At 37.7% G+C, this 18,150-nt stretch overlaps 3 protein-coding genes across 3 annotated transcripts; 1 reads left to right on the top strand and 2 right to left on the bottom strand.

Moving 5' to 3' along the window:
• Nucleotides 1-2,223: 2,223 nt before the first annotated feature.
• Nucleotides 2,224-5,336, bottom strand: LOC140009349 (E3 ubiquitin-protein ligase UPL2-like). Its single transcript, XM_072054552.1, has 2 exons — nucleotides 4,132-5,336; nucleotides 2,224-3,775 (listed from the first exon to the last, which is right to left on the bottom strand). The coding sequence occupies exon 2, from the start codon at nucleotides 3,676-3,678 to the stop codon at nucleotides 2,794-2,796; it is 885 nt and encodes a 294-aa protein (XP_071910653.1). The 5' UTR covers nucleotides 3,679-3,775; nucleotides 4,132-5,336; the 3' UTR covers nucleotides 2,224-2,793.
• A 3,863-nt stretch (nucleotides 5,337-9,199) lies between these two features.
• LOC140010044 (putative homeobox-leucine zipper protein ATHB-51) lies at nucleotides 9,200-11,698 on the top strand. The gene is made up of 3 exons (XM_072056417.1): nucleotides 9,200-9,568; nucleotides 10,025-10,359; nucleotides 11,237-11,698. Exons 1-3 carry the CDS (start codon nucleotides 9,472-9,474, stop codon nucleotides 11,471-11,473), a joined length of 669 nt encoding a protein of 222 aa, XP_071912518.1. The 5' UTR covers nucleotides 9,200-9,471; the 3' UTR covers nucleotides 11,474-11,698.
• Nucleotides 11,699-12,750: 1,052 nt separating this feature from the next.
• LOC140009348 (large ribosomal subunit protein eL24-like) lies at nucleotides 12,751-15,680 on the bottom strand. The gene is made up of 5 exons (XM_072054551.1): nucleotides 15,544-15,680; nucleotides 14,058-14,133; nucleotides 13,875-13,976; nucleotides 13,516-13,664; nucleotides 12,751-13,067 (listed from the first exon to the last, which is right to left on the bottom strand). The coding sequence occupies exons 1-5, from the start codon at nucleotides 15,552-15,554 to the stop codon at nucleotides 12,908-12,910; spliced, it is 498 nt and encodes a 165-aa protein (XP_071910652.1). The 5' UTR covers nucleotides 15,555-15,680; the 3' UTR covers nucleotides 12,751-12,907.
• Between the last annotated feature and the right edge of the window lie 2,470 nt (nucleotides 15,681-18,150).

The following is an 18,150-nucleotide window of genomic DNA, read 5'->3' as shown; positions in this document are numbered from 1 at the left end:
TTTTCATTCATTTTTTTTTTTTGTTTGAGTATATGATACATTTAGATGGTATGTTGCTATTTTAATAAGTTTGTTTCGATGTTTAATCATTTGATTGGCGCGATAGTAAGTGATCATATAGGTAATGCATGTCCTGTAGGAAAAGGGAAAAGGAAACAGACCAAAAAGCAAAAGTTGTTGCAGGAAACCTACTGATCTCTTTTCTTGTAGACAGCTTTCCGTTTCTCCTCCCTTGTCAATGCTTGATTTTTCCTCATGGGGTTGCCAGCAATATTCTACTTTCATCATCTTTGCACATTTTGAGTCTCTAGTTGCATTAGCTAAGTAATTTTTAAGCAAAAAACAGGTTTCTGTCTGCTTCTTCACTTATTTTTGACCTTATGCATACATCCGGTCTTCTTTTTGGTTTGAGTCAAAATGATGATGATGATCTTTGCCTTGATGTTCTCTCCTAGAAGATTATCATGTCCTTTTGTCTTGGCTTTTCACAAGTGGTCGGAAAAATCATTGTTTGATGGCATCAGAAAATAGTTTTTTTTAAAAAAAAAAAAAAAAAAAAAAGCTTTTACACGAATGGGGGGCATGCATCATATAGTCTCGACAATGTAGAATTCCTTTGGATACCTTTTATTTTGGTTTGCCTATTGACACCCAACAACTAACACACTAATTAATATGTATGCCTAAAGTGAAGGAAGCAATCAATTTACCTCTTGGCCGGACTGCAGTGCTGCAAAAATTGTTTACAAGCTACTGATATTTCTTTCTCATTTGAGAATATAATTCGCTTTGCTTTACAAGTAAATTACACAGTGCATTCTCTCTCTCTCTCTCCCCCCTTTTTTTAAAAAAATTTTTTTTTCCTTTAAAATGTTTTAATGGCACTGCAGTTACTTGGTTCAGCAGTAGTAGTATGGCATAGTATAGAAGGAAGGAAGGAAGGCGGTGACAGATGGTGCATTTAACATTATTGTGTCTGCGCTTCTTAGGAGTAAAACGTAAATGTATGTGGATTTATGGGGGAGGCAGCCTCTGTTCTTAATGCTTTCTTCCGTTGAATACCAAGTCCACTTGAATTAAATACGACTCGTACAACTCTGGGTGGATCATGGATGGTCCTGCCTCCGCGCCGCCTCAGCGGTGAGAGTACAAGTTATACAGTATCTTATCTTTTACTCTGGACGACTTTAGTGTTAAGCAGGAGAAAGACCTTGGGATCTCGTTTTTGCCCTCTCAAGTTGCTTGGGTAGCTTACAATAATGTGCCCAAGAACAGGGGCCACACATTGCATAGGCCTTGTTCTTATTTGCTTCGGCTCCTTAGAAGTTGATTATGGATTAAGCGATCCCTGAAAAGGCTTAATTTTTTTTTTTTTTGAGTACAACATTGTTATAATTGGTCCTGTATGGTATCGGAGGAAAGAGGACGGGGATGAACCTGTTTAATTTATTGAAAGCGTCGAAGGGAATTAGATAAACTTCAGCCATTCTTCAGGAAATTCTAGAGAGGAAACACAGTCCGATGACTTATATTAGGGAAAATGGGAGGGAGATTGACCTATCTAATCCGTTGAGCGGAACTTCTGAAGAGGAGATGCAGTCGGAAGATTCAATCTCTTGACGTGTGTTCAGGGAGGGACTTAGTCCCTACGACGGCCAACTGAACTTTTAACTTTCAATTCAACTTTTATCTAAATTGAAAACAACTCATAGTAGCTTTTAGTTTCAAATTTTTGTAATAATATGTTTCCTGGATAAAAGTACGTACACTGACATGTTAAATCACAAATTTAAATTTGAATTTCAAAATTCGCACGCACATGTGTATCAAATTTTGACTCATTTTTCATTGTGTAAATGTTTCGTATAAATTGAATATCAAAATATTTATAAAAAATTCATCATTTTTTAATATGTTGATCTAGACACTAATAGAAAAAAGAATGGTAAAATCAGATGATTTTATAGAGTAAAGAATAGGGATAATTTCAGATACCTCCCCTGAGGTTTCTGACAGTTTCACTCCCTTCCCCTGTGGTTTCAATAATACCACAAACCTCCCTTAAAACTAGATAGGCAATGCCAAAATAGGCCCAATTTAAAAATACAAACAATAAAAAATTAGTACCTGGAGAGAGAAACAAGTGTATACCACAAATGCCCTCATTATCTTGTATTAATGAACTAATCTCATGTGAAGAAAAAACAGGGAAAAGAATGAAACTTGAGGGGGTGTAAGTGAGACCAATGCATTCATTAAGGTCTGAACGTCAGTAGTGAACAAAATGGAAGGCAACGGCTCTTTCTGGCAGAGCATGTTGTTTTGTCAAGCGAGCACATAACTGAAGAACGGCCTGCATAACCAAAGCTGGTACATGCTGTTTTATCAAGTCACAAGCAATAATCAATACATTACCACAATCTTCCATCGTCAAAAAGCCTATAGGTTTTCCAAATGTTTTCTCAAAGATGGTGCTACTTTCTTTATCCTGCAAAAGAGGAGTGGATTTTTTCTCAGCAACATCTTCCAGAACTGGAGATGCAACATGTTCCTCTGATGAGTCAGGTATTAGTCCTACTGCAGTCTCTTCTGTACTTTCACGAGAGATTCTGGGCCTGGATTGCAACAAATTATCCAGGATTAGAAGTAAGGCACTAATACATTTCGGGCTCAAAATCTCATTTCCTGCAGTAGTCCTTGCTTTGAAGTTCATCAAGATATCAATTGCCAATGGGACAATGCCACTCTGCACAGCAATTTGTCGAGCATTTTCATCTTCAGATAAAATCAATGCTAAAGTATGTGAAACCATGCACAATGCACTATTATCCTTTGAGAATTCCATGGGGGGCACTGCTTTAGCTGCTTTACAAGATAAGGAATCACCCGATCACGGTCTTCTCCTTTGTTCCTATTGCAAAGAGTCACAAGCAAATCTGTCAACTGGAAAGCGATTGAATCACTACTGTGAAACAACTTCATTGTTGCAGCAAGGATGTCATCAACAGAAGGGGTCTTAATTTGTTCCTCTTCTGCCAAAACATCCACTGATTTTTCAGTGTTATCGACTTTAGATGCTTCTGAGGAATTTCCTAGAGATAAAGCAAGTGCACGAGCCAATTCATCATCCTCCAGCACAGGATCTTCAGCATGACTAAATAACCATTCCATAGCCATTTCGACACTATTAGTTTCCACTCTTCTTAATGTCTCCTCAGCTCTTGCTCTTAAGAAACCCATCTTAACAATGGTAGCAATGGTAGCTTCATCAGGTGGTGGAGCCACCAAACGTTGGTTTGTATTCCCTAACAACCCACTACGATTTTGTTTAACATCAGCAACACCAAAATATACATGAGTGATTAGTGAAATAATAGAAGTTATAAAAACTGGATTACAATTTGGAAACAAAGGGTGATTCCAGATAGGAACTATCGCATCCAGAACCTGAGACTGCAGCATACGAACAAACACTTCAGGGTCCTTAGGAACAGGAAACAACCCAATAGACATACCAACTGCAACAGGTTGCACAAGCAGCTGTGCCTGGGATGCTGAGGTTGGAGACAACAGCAAAGAAGAATTGATAAAATATTCAAGAAGGCGACAATAACTCTGCAATGTATCAAGCAGCCATGAACTGTGAGACAATTTGCCTTCCTCCGGTAAGACAATCATAAAAAGTTACAAGTAACTCTTGGGATCTACCTTAGCCACTCTTGCTTTTCTTCCCATAAAATGGAGCACAATATCATGAACATCAGTGATAACCATCCTACAATAAACAATCATAAGCTACTGAAGTTACTGAAGTTACAATATTAGTTATTGAAGTTACAGAAAATATTAGCTACAATATTAACCATCTTGCAACATTGGTTGCTGAAGTTACAGAGCAAGCATAAGCTTTCTAAGTACTAAGGTTTGGCATCTAACTATATCAAACAACCCAAGTCAGACGAGAAATTTAGAATCAAGTAAGCATAATCTGGTAGAGGCTTAGCAAACCAAGTCACATGACAAACCAGAAAATCATAAGCAAACATGTATCAAGCTTACACAAACAACAACCAAATCATCATAAGCTGCCAATATCATATTGAAACAGAGTACGAAATCTTAAACACTTACCTGGTAAAATTTTCTTAATGAGCTAAGAGACTCTTCAGTTTGTTTGCCAAGAGCTTTCTTAACGAGAATCAAGAGCTTTGTTTGCCAACCTTCAACCTCAGTTGCTATATCTCAACAATGGCGGGAACAAAGTAAGTTTCTTGCTTCTATATGCACCGTGCCTATCAAGCTGTTATGTCTGATAATGGCGCCTAAGTTTGGCGCCATTTTGCTGAAGGGCCTTTTCTATATTGGTTGTTAGGACTCTAATTTTTCGTTAATTACATTAATTGTGTGTATAACTAACTTAACTAAATTTTTCTAGATAATCACGAAATATTAGCAAACTTGTGAGGGTATTTAAGTCTTTTTGGCACCAATGACGTAAGAAATGGGACCTCACAATCTGACAAGGGAGGTTTGTGATATTATTGAAACCACAGGGGAGGGGAGTGAAACTGTCAGAAACCTCAGGGGAGGTATATGAAATTATCCCTAAAGAATATAGGGAGTAATTTCTTCTTCTGATGATGTTGTAACTTGTGAGCAGTAGCTGCGTCAGTTACACTGAGTAACTTTAACGTTAGATGGATGGATGGTCCAAGTCGTTGAATCACCGGTCTCCTTGAGCGTACGCCGAAACTGCCAGTATCTATATAGGCTTGCAGACTCGCAGTCGCAGCAGCAGCAGCGGAAGATGGGCCAGGGTTCTTCTACTCCATCTTGCAGTGCAAATGCTTTTGACACCTGTCTCCAGTATCATCAACATCGACCCTACCCCTTCTTCTGATTTTATGTGATGGGGTCCCCGCTCCCGTGCCGGCAGCTCCCAACTGACTCGGTGGTACTCGATACCGGACCGGATCCATCTGCGGCAAAATCAGCTATTAGCCCCCATTCACCATTGCTTGCTTCTTACCCACACGCTTCACGTGCCTCCTGAAATTTGCGCACCAGTTATAGGTAGACCCATTTTAGACGCTAGCTAGCTTGTACTAGAATTTGGGTTGGGGTTCGGGTTAATCTTTTAAGTAGCTTAGAGATTTACCATTCATTCCCTATGGGTTTAGAGTAGCATACGAGGAGGACAGATAAAAAAAAAGGTGCTGCACTGCAATTGACAACAACAATTTATTGATTGACGAAAACATGCCCGTATGATGGGGCAATCCGCACTCTGCAACTTCTATTTTGACTCGGTATTATTCGCATGATTTACTATGTTCACAGGAGATATTGATACGACTCACTACTGTGTTACTACTAACTCGTACTCCTAGTTTGCAAATGATTGACATTCGGGCCAGCTAAAATAGGACCAATCCTAGGCCAGCCAGATTCTACATAACTCAAATTTGTTGTTCATGTTACTGGAAAAAATGTTAAGTCAACTTTTCCCAAAAAAAAAAAAGTAGTAACTCTCTACATATTGTAATACATTGGGTATAAAAGAGCTTGCAGACGTTGGTTGACTGCTAGGGTTGTTAATTGGGTCGGATTATTCGAAATTCAAAGAGTTTGAACTTATATGTGATGTTCAATTTAATTGTGAGTTGAGTTGAGAGTTTGCTAGGCTCAACTTGATTAAAACTCAGCCCGAAATATTGCACATAATAATATCCAAATTTTGATCATTGTATATTTTATAATTTACAAATAGTTTGTTATTTATATTATCATTTTAAATAATATCATTTTGTATTAACTATAAACTTTAGTCTATTAGGGTGTAATTTAACCAGATTATTTGATTTGAATTCGCGAGTAGCTAGATCAAAGATTCGACTCGGACTTAACATTGATTGAATTCGAATCGAGTTTAAGCTACTCAATAAGGTATGTGAATCGAGTATGAGCTAAAAGAGTTATATGGATAGATACACTAACCTCAATAAGGTATTGATTATAATTTTAAATTATTTATTACAAAATTACATTTATAGACAGATAAGACTTAAGAGAGTCATAGAATTCACCAAAAACCTAAACTTAAGAATTCAATTGAACTCGAGTTTGAGTAAGATCGAACTTAAGTGTTTTTACTCAAATAGAGTTCACATAATGTTGCCTTGCTTTTTCGTACTCAAATTAAGCCCAAGGGATAAATATTTTTGTGACTATGATATGAACTTGAAACCTAGAAGTCCAAAATTTATACTTGTACGGTAAGCTGAGTCCGGGTTTATGGAAACTCACTCACAGAACTCGATTGACAGGCTGTAGCCACCATTTTACAATTCTTTAACAAGTGATGAAACAACACAAAATCTTCAATGAGATCGAATTCAGTTAGATAACCACACTACCATGCATATGGGCTGAGTTTGGGCCGTGATGCTGTCAGCACAAATTCTTTTTGGGTCGAAAATTGGGTGAAATATTTTTCAGGTTGAGCTCTGCTCGGCTTATTGACGACCCTGGGAATCGAGGACAAGCAAACTATTATAACTCCTGCTACCGTCTGTACAGAGTGATCTCCGATTCCAACAGAATTTAACAAAACCAGAGTAGCAATGCATCTAGCAATGGAGTTTTTTTTTTGAGAAGTTGTTAAATGATGGTTTTCAAACCTGTACAAAAGGGTGGTTGTCTCTGCTTTATCAAGATCAGGAACAACACATGGATATGCTTCATCCCATATTGAATTTATGGTATACCAATTTAAGATGGTTCAATTATTGATCATCAATGGTGGCTAGCCAATGGCTATTCTACACACTCTATTCAATCGGCAGCATAATCCCATAGATGAGTAAATATTTGCAGCGGTGACAACTGCTGCGTTGGCCATTTCTAATCCCAATCTCAAGTAGCCCGTCTTGTCTTCTAAACAACAAAACCATTCAAATCATAATCAAAATCAGTCGCATCTATCCGGTGGCGTGACTTTGGAGTACTGTAGCAACCATCACCAGAATGTGTTGGAACTAACTGATTAACAATTGTCTCCTACGCTGCTTTTGTAAACCTTTGCTCATTTTATTTTACTTTTCTTCTTAAATTCTGTCTCGTACTATCTTTCAGAGACACAAGTTGAGCATATGGGATTTTTAGTGTCACTTTTTCGGTGACAATGCAGTGCCACTTTTATGTTTATGGTAAGTGTCCTATTTATTTAACTTGTTATGTGCTGTTTATTTAAGTTTTTTGTGATAAGTGAAATTGACACTGGACAGTGGCGGCGCGGACAATTCCAGCTGCCTCAATCAGCTTAGACTAGACCAGTGGAATGCTCACCAAGCTTGTTGAAATTGAAGGAAAGCTAAACCAATGGCCACGGTATAGTATGGAGATCTTCTGGTATCTTTGAAGCACCAGATAACTAGCGTAAAACATGTAAAATGAACCCAAGATATCCACTAGTGTAGAAAAGTTAGCGCAAGACTCGCATTTTTAGCGTCAAAATATTAGCGTGGCAAAAACAAACCAAAACCTACATTTTCAAATCACTAGTGCAATATTCTTAATGGATGGAAGAGATTAAAGAATCGCTAGTTGTCTTCTTATCCTTTTCAACAAATTTAAGTCATCAGCAATAAGGTTTATGGCTTAGTGAAGCATCAGCTTGGGCACCGAGTGATGATTCAAAACAAAAGGCAGGTGAAAAAACCGGATGACGTATTCTGAGGCTGCTTCCATTATTTCTGTCGTTGCTTTTGCTCTTGAAATTTCGAGGGTGGCAAGGAAGAAAGAAGATAACACTTGCAGTGGAGAGCAATATCTCAATATATACAAAAAAATGTTATGGCCAAACGTGTTTTTTTTTTTTTTTTTGGGATGATAACCTTCTCTTCGGCATCTCTGAGTAGACCTGACCCCTATTCATTGAATGCAGTTTCAGAGTGAAAAAAGAGAAGAGATCGAAAGAGAAGCTTCAGCTTTTATACTTCTACTACTACTGCTGCTGCAGCTGCTGCTGCAAGTCAATTACGTATAGGGAAAAAAAACAAATGTAGGATGATCATCTATGATGAACTGATCAACAGCCTTGCCCGTCTCGTTCAGTTCCGTTTCAGTAATTAAATTCTTCCATGGATCCACCAAATCTACCTTTTTGTGCATTCTTTAAACTTGTCACCTAGTGGCTGTGCCATCAAAGTTGTGGCAGTGGGGGAGACTAGTATTCGTTGTATTGTGCGTTACCGTCTTAAGCAGCCCAATTTTGCTTCCCATATGTTCTCTTTTGCCCTCATCTCTTAGCGAAATGTTAGTACCAAGCGGAAGGAGAGATTCGAAGAGAGCAGCAGCTAGCAGTCAGGACACAGGACTCTGGACGACGAGTGAGAAAATTTACCACATCAAAATTTCTGAGCGTTTACAATGGAATGGACAGTCACCTGTAAAAATAAAAAAAAACATGGGCTTTACCTAAATCTACTTACTTACAAGCATGTAAACCCTGGTCGATAACACAAGGTTCCAAGGAGGAATCAAGACTCAAATTCATTCAAAAAGGTAAGGCACATTGTCACTGTATTACATATGAAATAAAAGTGGATGGCGTCAATTTTAGGATATAGTATGTAAGTGAATAACTAAAGTTCTGACCAAAGGGAAAACAAAAAAAAATACAACTAAAGCAAGAACCGAGAGATCAAGTAGTAATAGTCATTCCGAAATACAATTAATAGCTGGAAATCCCACGCAACACTTTCTTATTTTCCCAAAAAAAAAAGAAAAAAGAAAAAAAAAGAAAGAAGAAAGAAAGCAGCAGCAGGTTTGGGAAGGGGACCAAGATGGATAACGACCTTTGATTTACCATATTTCCATCTTTTCCCCCCTCCTTTGTCCAACCGACAACAAATGCTGTCTCTCTTCCTTCCTCATTCTCTCTCTCATGTTCAAGCACAGTACCCACTGGCCACTGCTACTACGTACTAGTACTACTCCTCAAAAGCCCGCACACACGCACACACACACACAGAGACGCAGAGAGGGAGAGGGAGCCCTATTAAGGCTTAACTATTTATGAGCTGCACCCAAAAGTGAGGCCAGACTGAGAGAGATAAGGAAGTGCCTTACAACAAGAAGTCGTCCTCAGAAGTTTTCATTTTCTCTGTCTTTCTTTTCTTTTATCCTAATCTAATTACTAGTGTTATATACGTGTAGTGCACTGCTAACTGAGCTTGCACCTCCAGAGGGTAGTAAAGAACCCTACACCGCCCTCCTCGATTTCACCTTGTTGCTTCCCAAATTAACTAAAATTAGACTTCCTTTCTCTCTGTGGTCCAGCCAAGTACTTGACCAATTTGAAGAATATCAAGACTTCTTGTACTACTAGTATATATTTGGAACCTTTACTGCCATTTTTCCCTTAAGAGAGTGGGAGTTGGCAAAGCAGAGAAAAGGAGGTTCGAAAATATGGATTGGAATGGCAATCTTAGACCGCCCTTCATCTCTCGACCAACTGATACTTCTTTGGGCTTCTTCTACAACTATAATTATGACCCTTATCAAGGTGACTGATCTCGTCTATGCTCTTTTACTGCCTTGCTTCTGTAGTGCATCCATTAACCATCATTTTTTTTTCTGGTTTCTGCTTCGAATTGAACTACGACTCTTATTTTTTTAAGTACAATTCATCCAGTTCTCAAGCATGCATAACTTTTCTACGCCGGGTTTGCCATGAAAAACAAAACTTATCTTTCAATTTCTTAGTTGTATAATTTGTTGATGAATTAATTGCACCCGGTTGAAGAAATTTACCTAACATGAGAAATATGAAGGGGTTTAAAGTTTTATGACTAGCCATGCTGCCTGCAATGTAACAGTTAAGGTACGTGTGTGACTTTTTACAAGCTAGCTAGTTACTATGTCGAAAAGAATCGTGTTGTCTGGTCTTGGAGAGTGAAGACATGCTTTCTTTTTTCCTTTCTTTTTAACTTTTCTTTTGTTGGTTGTTCGCTCTTTGCAGTCATAGAGATGAAGCATGCGTTGCAGGCACCACATGCAGCAGTGGTCTCAACCATGGACAAAACCATTGGTTACGGGAATCAAGATCAGAAGAAGAAACGACTGACAACTGATCAGTTGGAGTCACTGGAGAGTAGTTTTCAAGAAGAGATAAAGCTGGACCCTGACAGGAAGATGAAGCTGGCCAAGGAGCTTGGACTTCAGCCTAGGCAAATTGCAGTCTGGTTCCAGAATAGACGGGCCAGGTGGAAAGCCAAGCAGCTGGAGCGCTTGTATGACACAGTTAAACAGGAACTCGATGTTGTTTCCAGGGAGAAGCAGAAGCTCCAAGAAGAGGTTTGGGCTCCTTTTATATATTATATACATACCTGGACTATTGCTCTGTGCGTGTTTGATACTTTCTGTGCAAGTGATTGATGGCCATGCAGAATTCTTGCTAGACCTCATCTTTTTCAACTCACTCACTAATATGTGGGATAAAACCAAATTTCATCATCGTAGATGAAAATAATCCCTTTTCTTGAACTTTCTATTGGTCTCCTAGCAGCTCCTCTCGCCCATTGATTTCTCTAATAGAAGAAAAAGAAAAAAAAAAGGTCCCTTTTATATTGATGGATCAAATTTTTTAAGCGGTGTTTTGATTTAGAGCTTTGAAGTTGAATAGAGGGCTCGATTGTATACATGGACAAGTGTTTTGTGATCCTCCAAACTCGCTGAATATTCCTGAATTCATCTTTTCCTAAGGGAGGGCACGGGCAATTTTTTGGCTCTACTGAGGAAGATTTTCTCTCTAGCAGACAATCTTAGTACTTTTGTTAAACCTGATGCCTAATGGGATTCGCTACGAAACTCTTTATAAGTTGGCAGGATTGTTTGTCCCACACGCTTGCGCAATGTAAATGCTGCCCTACTGTCCTACGGTTACAAGAAATGGGTTGCTTTTACGTACGACTATTGACCTGTTCCTGTCCTCCAAAATGTGGTTTGGCTAGTAACATCTTCTCAATAATCTAGGTTTCCACGCGTAAAAACTCACAGGAATTACAAATTTGCAATCTTTTACTCTTTACGAAACGTGCAGCGATCACAGGAATTGTTTACTTTTTTTTTTTTGTTTTGTTTTCTTTGATTTTACTTCCATTATCTCATCTTGTCCCTTCTTAATTTGTTTGTAGCTGTACTGAGTACATTGTTCATACATATGTTGGGACAGGTCGTGGCTTTGAGAGCTATTCTAAAGGAGCAAGTCGGCAAGAAGCCAGTTTCTACCGGCTATACAGAAATGTCTGGGGAAGAAACTGTAGAAAGCACCTCCATTCCCAGCTCTAGCAAGCCTCGAGGAGTGGGAGGAAACAACCTGCAAACGGCGGAGTGCAGCTATGTCTTCAACGTCGATGACTATAACCCTGTGATGCCGCCTTACTGGGCTGGTCTACCTTCATATCCATAAACTTGTTTATATAGTTAGACGGACCTTTGTTCTAATTAGTTCTTTCTTACGATGTAAGCTTTAGAAGAAGAGGAACCCTAGTAGTCGTTTAGCTCGGGAACTTAACTACTATTCCACATCCATCCAACCAACTAGACGTGACTAGCTCGATCCGGATATTCTGTCTGACCAATATCGCAGTCAAGAGCTCATATGTCAAAAATGATTGTTATATTTATCATTATAACGTTGGACATCTTCTTCTCTTGCGCTGACTTCCTGAATATCATTAATTACTATAAAATTTAAAAAAAATGTCAAAATATATTATGCTGGCTTAAAGGTTGTCCTTCGGATATCCAATCGGAATCTTGGAATGTATGATCGCGTTCTTTAATTAGATTTTTTTTTGGTTTATTTAATTAAAATCTTGTTGCTATGTGTTTTCAAGCCCATGAGAGTTTTCATTAAAAACCCTCTTTTATGAACCAATAAGGGGATAACAGCTTGCAAGCATTTCTTTCATAAAACAAAAAAAAAAAAAAACTTGGCCCAATGAAAAATTCAAGCCCGCCAAAAGCCCAAATTTACGGATGATTCTATGGCCTGTTGCCTCTGGTGACTTCAGGCTATATCCAAGCGTTCAGGACCAGCTGTCCAGTAAACACGTCAACGTCCCAAAGCAGAGAAGTGAAGTCTTCACTCTTCTGCAAGCCCAACAACTGCTTCCTCTACTTCTTCTTTCACTTTGTTTCTTTTTTATTTTTGTAACAACTAATTGAGTTTGGTAAATGCTGGAAATAGTTAAGGGAGAGGATTTCACCATTTGACAATTAGATAGTACATTGAAAGTAGAAAATTTTCTGAAAACAAGGACGGACTGTAAGCGTATACATACACCGCGCAAGTACAAAAAATTTAGAGTGGACATTTATTTTGCCAAATTTTGCATCGTCTCATTCTATTTTATAACTTTTGCATTTTATCCTGCAGTTAAATCTTAATTATTTAAGACGTCATAAACCTTCACCTCGTACCAATAACTTTCAATGATCTGTCATTCAAACACAACAGCAATAGAATGCCTCGCAAGAGATGAGATTTCCACGATTACTCAGAGACGGAAGATAATTTCCAAACCCAGCTGCTGAAGATTTTTGCCCATCAGTTTAAGCATCCACCAAAGGACACATGGGTTTTGAATTTCAGACATTTCATTTTGCATCAATAGGACGGGTGAATGCAACTACCTGAATAAATCGTCGTGAGCACAAGGAAAAGTTCACCGGTCATCTTAGTGATACAATACGCATATTCGATAACAAAAATAGATATTCAAAAATGGTTTAGAACAAACAGTTGTACGGAATCAACTGAACCCAGCAGTACCATATAAAGGAAATCACATAAGCAATTTCTACTATGATGTTGCAACAAAACAACAGATCTCAGCTTTTAACGCTTTCCACCACCACCTCCAAGCTTAGGACCTTTAGGTGCAGTGGCACCCTTGGGCACATTCCCCTTGCCTCCAGCCTTTTGAGCCTTAGCCATCACCTCTGCTTTCTTTGCTTTCTTTTCGTCTTTTGTCTTCTTGATCCTTTCCTTGATTTCACTGCCGCCAAGCAAATCAAACATCAGTTAGGTCCACTATCATATGCAACTTTCTTATCTCCTACCAACAGATCAATGCAACCCTTTCACAACAATCATGGAAGAGGAAAAGTTAAGAGATCTTAAAATTGGTTCCAGGGGAAAGGAGGCGAGGCTTTGGAGACTAGGCCATGAGACGATGTCCCACTTTACAGGAAAAAGATGAAACATCTTTCTTGCAAAATAAATACAAACTGTTGTTCCTAGAAATATAGGAAATCTAAAGAAAACAAACAAAATACTAGTATAACGAACCAAAATACTGGTTTCCAATCAAGTAACTCAGCTAGTCATAGATGGTAGGCCTGCTTTTTGGGACAATGACTGATAAAATAGCATTACAACTAGCCAACACACATGGACTCAGAGAAGAATATAGACAAAGAGCACAATGTAATAAGAGAACTTACCGAAGAGCAGCCTCCCTGGCAGCATCTCGTACTTCTGCCTTTTCAGTTCTTCTCTTTTGAATAACCTCCAAAGTTGCACCAACAATTGACCTCGAGTAAGGTTTCTTTGTGGCACGTCTCCTCTTTTTCACAGCCTCTTGGGCTATATCCTAAACATTCATCAAAGCTACCAGTTAACTACAGAACACGTAAAGACAACACAAGCAAACCGTACAAAGTTGCCAAATTTGCACCCAGCTCGGTAATATCTGTGAATCTATATCATGATTTTACCCTCTATCCAGGCACTTATGTAGGTCCACATCAAGGCAATCAAGTCCATCAATAAACGACAAAGCTGGTGCCACAGTTGTTCTTACCTTCTTATGTTGTTTCCTGTACATAGCTGTCCAGGTGAGTTTGGAAGGCTTCAGACGGTTGTGGAAATATCTCTTGCATTTTGAATTTGCAAAGAGAAAGACCTAACGGAACATTATTCACACAGTTAAAGATTGCAAATAATTCATCTCTTAACCAAAAATGGAGAAGTCTAAGTGATATACCTGAGAATCTGAGCGAACAAATCTAATTCCCTTCCCAGGGTATATCTTTGCCCCACTGAAACGGCAGAGTTCTGTCCTGGAAACAGCAACAATTGCTCATGTCAAACGATATCAATGCTGAAATCCAATCCACAAGGGGAATACGAAACATCAAATATAGGAGCTGAAAGCATGAAACAAACACCAAAGACAAAATAGGCAATGGTGTGGTGATACTGCTTTAAGTACTGCAGCAAAGGAGAACAAACCTCAGTATTGTAACAAGTGTAAAATTGACTTCCTTGATTCCAATGTTTACCCATTTCAACATACAGCATCTACTTTACTACTTTATTAACTAAATTAGTTTCTTCAGAAAGTTCACTCAACCTTTAGTGTATCAGAAAATTAATCCACAGCCTACACGTGGATATATGAAAACTAATTTTGTACTGCTTTTCTTTCTGAAAGAAAGTCTTCTGGTAACTTCCTGGTTTATTTTGATGCTAATAGTCTGTTTCCTTTCATATTCAGTAATTACCAATCTGCAATTGACACCCAAACAACTGACCGATGTCACCAAAAAACCAGTATTCGATGCTTGAAAGCTTGACTACTTACCCTGGAGAGCCCTTCATGGAGTTGGCTATTCCACCTGAGGACTAGGCGATGACACAAACACAAAAACAAAACATGCAATACTGGAGATTGGTTTTTCTATTCTTAACAAGCCTAAGCAACCCGAGGCCAAAAAAAAAAGGGTGAAATACAGTAGATTTTTCTCTCTTATTAAACAGAAAGTTGGGCAAAGAAGAATCAATGGTATCTCCAATCAGAAGAAAATTAATTAAACTAAAATATCTGCAAAATTTAATGTAATAGACCTCTCCTTCAGAATTCAGAATTCAAAGAACAAAAATGACTTAAAATAAAGCAATCATGCATACACTTCGCACAGAAGTGCATAAAGACCTCAAAATGTTCCCAACCTAAACTAGTTAGGTCAGTGCTACATGCCCTGCTGCAAATCATCTTCCCATTAACGCAAAAAGATCTTATTAATCTAAACTCCCCATTCACAAGGAAAATGAACATCGGCCTTCCCGCACGGCTACAATGCACGCTTGATTTTGAAAAGATATTAAGCATAAACAATCGCTACCAAGCAAATCCAACTAGGCCAAAAAATAAGAAAATATAAATAAAAGGGAGAAAATGTAAAACAAACACGCATTTCCAGTATAACAATGGTTTTTTCTTCATTCATTCTCAAAGTAAAACCAAAATTCCAAAAAATAAATCTCCAAATATCGTCTCCTTGAGTAGATAAATCGATCAATCAAAAGCATAGGCAGAGACAGACGCATATATAAATCTGCAGATCACCAATAAGCAATATTTGAAGCTAAAATTGACGATTAGAACTATAAAAGGACAAAGAACATGAAACATGCGGAAATACACACAGATAAAAGTCAGACAGAGAGAGAGGAGAGGGAAACCATACTTGAGAACCATGGCTGTTGGTACGGGATTTGGTGTTTGTTTTGACGCCTGTGCTGCGGAAACCCTAGTGACGATCCTTTATCCTTTTTATTTCAATCTCGATCGTGGACTGAACTCCTAGGACCTAAACTAGCCCGGCTCTAGCCCAAAGGAGATTTGGATAACTGGCCCAAATAAATGTGGACCTAATTTCAGTGAATGGCTCCAATAGCCGTCATTGATGTGGATAACCGGAGGGAGACGTTGTGGATTGGGTGCCACGCACAGTGGACGAATAGTCGCGTAACTGGGCTTTAGGCCCGGAAGGTCCTTCCTACCCAAAAAGAGCGCTATAAGCAAATGATAATAATAACTATGGGTCGTGGCATAGGTTAATGGTCTATCAAACTGAATTAATGAGGGGCTGCTTGTTTCATATATTGGAATTGGAAATGGAAATGGAATCATAGACTCTAGTTTTGGAATTAAACTTTTCATTCCAATATCTAACTTGGTTCACAAATTGGAATTAGCATCATTTCAATTCCTGATGCTTGGTTTAATGAGTGTTTCGGAATTAAATGCAATTAAATTCCAAATTTACGCCTGATATAACAATTCTTCTAAAACAAAAGAATTACACATACGACAAATTAACATCTCCATAATTATAACTACAATAGTTATTAACTTTTTGATAAAACATAAGAAAATCATAAACCATAAAAAAATTAATGCCAGAAAATAAATATAGTGGCTGCATTAACAAGAAGTAAATTCCCAAAAAAAGGGAGTTTTTAAACTAACTTCCCAAAGGGTGGCGATTTTGAGTCTCTTCCCAAAAGATAAAAAACGCAACCAAGGAATGCGTTCTTCCAAATAAAAAAGCAAATTTCAAATACGTTATTTTAATTTTCATAAATTTGTTTAAATATGAAAAATTGGTTAAATAGCGCATAACATACCAGGTTTTATAGTATATTTTGTACCAACTCTTTATGGGAAGCATACCAGCTTTTTATGGGTAAAATTGATTAAATAGCGCACAAAGGAAAACTAATATGTTTTGTATTTAACATAAATTAAATATGTGAAAGTTAAAAAATAAAGAAATTACCCATAATATACCAACTCTTTAGGGGAAACTAGCAGGTTTTATAGTATGTTTTATACCAGCTCTTTATGGGAAACATACCAGCTCTTTATGAAAAAAATTGGTTAAATAACGCCCAAAGGAAAACTAGTATGTTTTGTATTTAACATAAATTAAATATGTGAAAGTTAAAAAAAAAAAAGAAATTGCCAATAACATACCAGCTCTTTATGGGAAACTGGCAGGTTTTGTAGTATGTTTTGCACTAACTCTTTATGGGAAACATACCAACTCTTTATGGGAAAAATTAGTTAAATAGCGCCCAAAGGAAAACTAGTTTATTTTGTATTTAACATAAATTAAATATGTGAAAATTAAAAAAAAAAAAAGAAATTGCCCATAACATACCAGCTCTTTATGGGAAACTGGCAGATTTTGTATTTAATGCGCTATTTATCCGAGTTTGACATATTTAAACAAATTTACGAAAATTAAAATAACGTATTTGAAAATTGTAACTTTTTTTTTGGAAGAACGCATTTCTTGGATGCGTTTTTCACCCTTTGGAAAGAGACTAAAAAATTGTCACCCTTTGAGAAGTTAATTTAAAAATTCCCTCTTTTTGGGAATTTACTACACTATAACAAATCGTTTGTCATTCCAACATTAGACAATGATTTGAAATAGATCTCTCCTTACATATATGAACAAAAGAAGGAGACTCAAATCACAAAAGCTAATCATGCAAAATACAGACCAATTGTCTAATCCAGTCGAGAGTGCCACTCAATATCCACAATTTCCAAAAGACGAATCATATAACCATCTAACAATCACCATAACAAAAAGAAATTGCCATCAAATCATCACTTTCCAACTAGCAATAATTTTACTTCAGCGAGTAGATGGAAGATAAAGGAGGTTAATTACATATTGTCGTTTCATTTCTGCAGGAAGATTGTACAACACATGAAGCTTGGAAATCTGCTCCGAAAGTATGTCGGCTGCATTCATTACATCTCCACTTGATAAAGCAAGTTTCAATAACTCAGCAACAACTTGATCTCTTCTATCGGAAACCAATTGCTCACGTTTATCCTCATTTGACATGGCTGCTGCCATAGTTGTGAAATTAGCTTGAATTCCCTCCACGAAATCTCCAAATTTGCTGGTGAGAAGTTGCAATGATGCATCAAGATCACCCCTTGTTGTTGACGTAGATTTCATTTTTTTTGACACATTTGCAATGGGAGGTGATTGTTTCTTTTGTTTATTAGAATTTCTTGTCGTTGATGAGCTTGGTTGAGTTGATTGCGCCGTGGAATTTATTTCATCTTCTTCTACTTTATCATTATCCGAGTTTGACATAGCATCAAGCTCTTCATCTCCTTCCTCCAAATTTTGGGTAGCTTCCATATTTTGGACAGCTTGTGTAAAATCTTCAGCAACATTTTCAGTGGCTCTGTCTCTTCCATATACAATTTCAAGATCTCCTAAATATAAAAATTTAACATCCCAAAGGCCCTTTGCATCCTT

This window comes from Coffea arabica, chromosome 6e, assembly GCF_036785885.1.
Source record: "Coffea arabica cultivar ET-39 chromosome 6e, Coffea Arabica ET-39 HiFi, whole genome shotgun sequence".
NCBI classification, from domain to species: Eukaryota; Viridiplantae; Streptophyta; class Magnoliopsida; order Gentianales; family Rubiaceae; genus Coffea; species Coffea arabica.
The sequence above is the reverse complement of the archived record's forward strand: the minus strand, read 5'-3'. Positions and strand labels throughout refer to the sequence as shown.

Coding starts and splice junctions, on each gene's coding strand:
- LOC140009349 (XM_072054552.1), bottom strand. CDS start 3,678: ATGATTGTCTTACCGGAGGAAGGCAAATTGTCTCACAGTTCATGGCTG.
- LOC140010044 (XM_072056417.1), top strand. CDS start 9,472: ATGGATTGGAATGGCAATCTTAGACCGCCCTTCATCTCTCGACCAACT. Junction 9,569..10,024: donor TAATTATGACCCTTATCAAG/GTGACTGATCTC, acceptor CGCTCTTTGCAG/TCATAGAGATGAAGCATGCG. Junction 10,360..11,236: donor AGCAGAAGCTCCAAGAAGAG/GTTTGGGCTCCT, acceptor ATGTTGGGACAG/GTCGTGGCTTTGAGAGCTAT.
- LOC140009348 (XM_072054551.1), bottom strand. Junction 13,977..14,057: donor TTGTTCGCTCAGATTCTCAG/GTATATCACTTA, acceptor ATGTTCCGTTAG/GTCTTTCTCTTTGCAAATTC. Junction 13,665..13,874: donor ACAGGAAACAACATAAGAAG/GTAAGAACAACT, acceptor ATGAATGTTTAG/GATATAGCCCAAGAGGCTGT.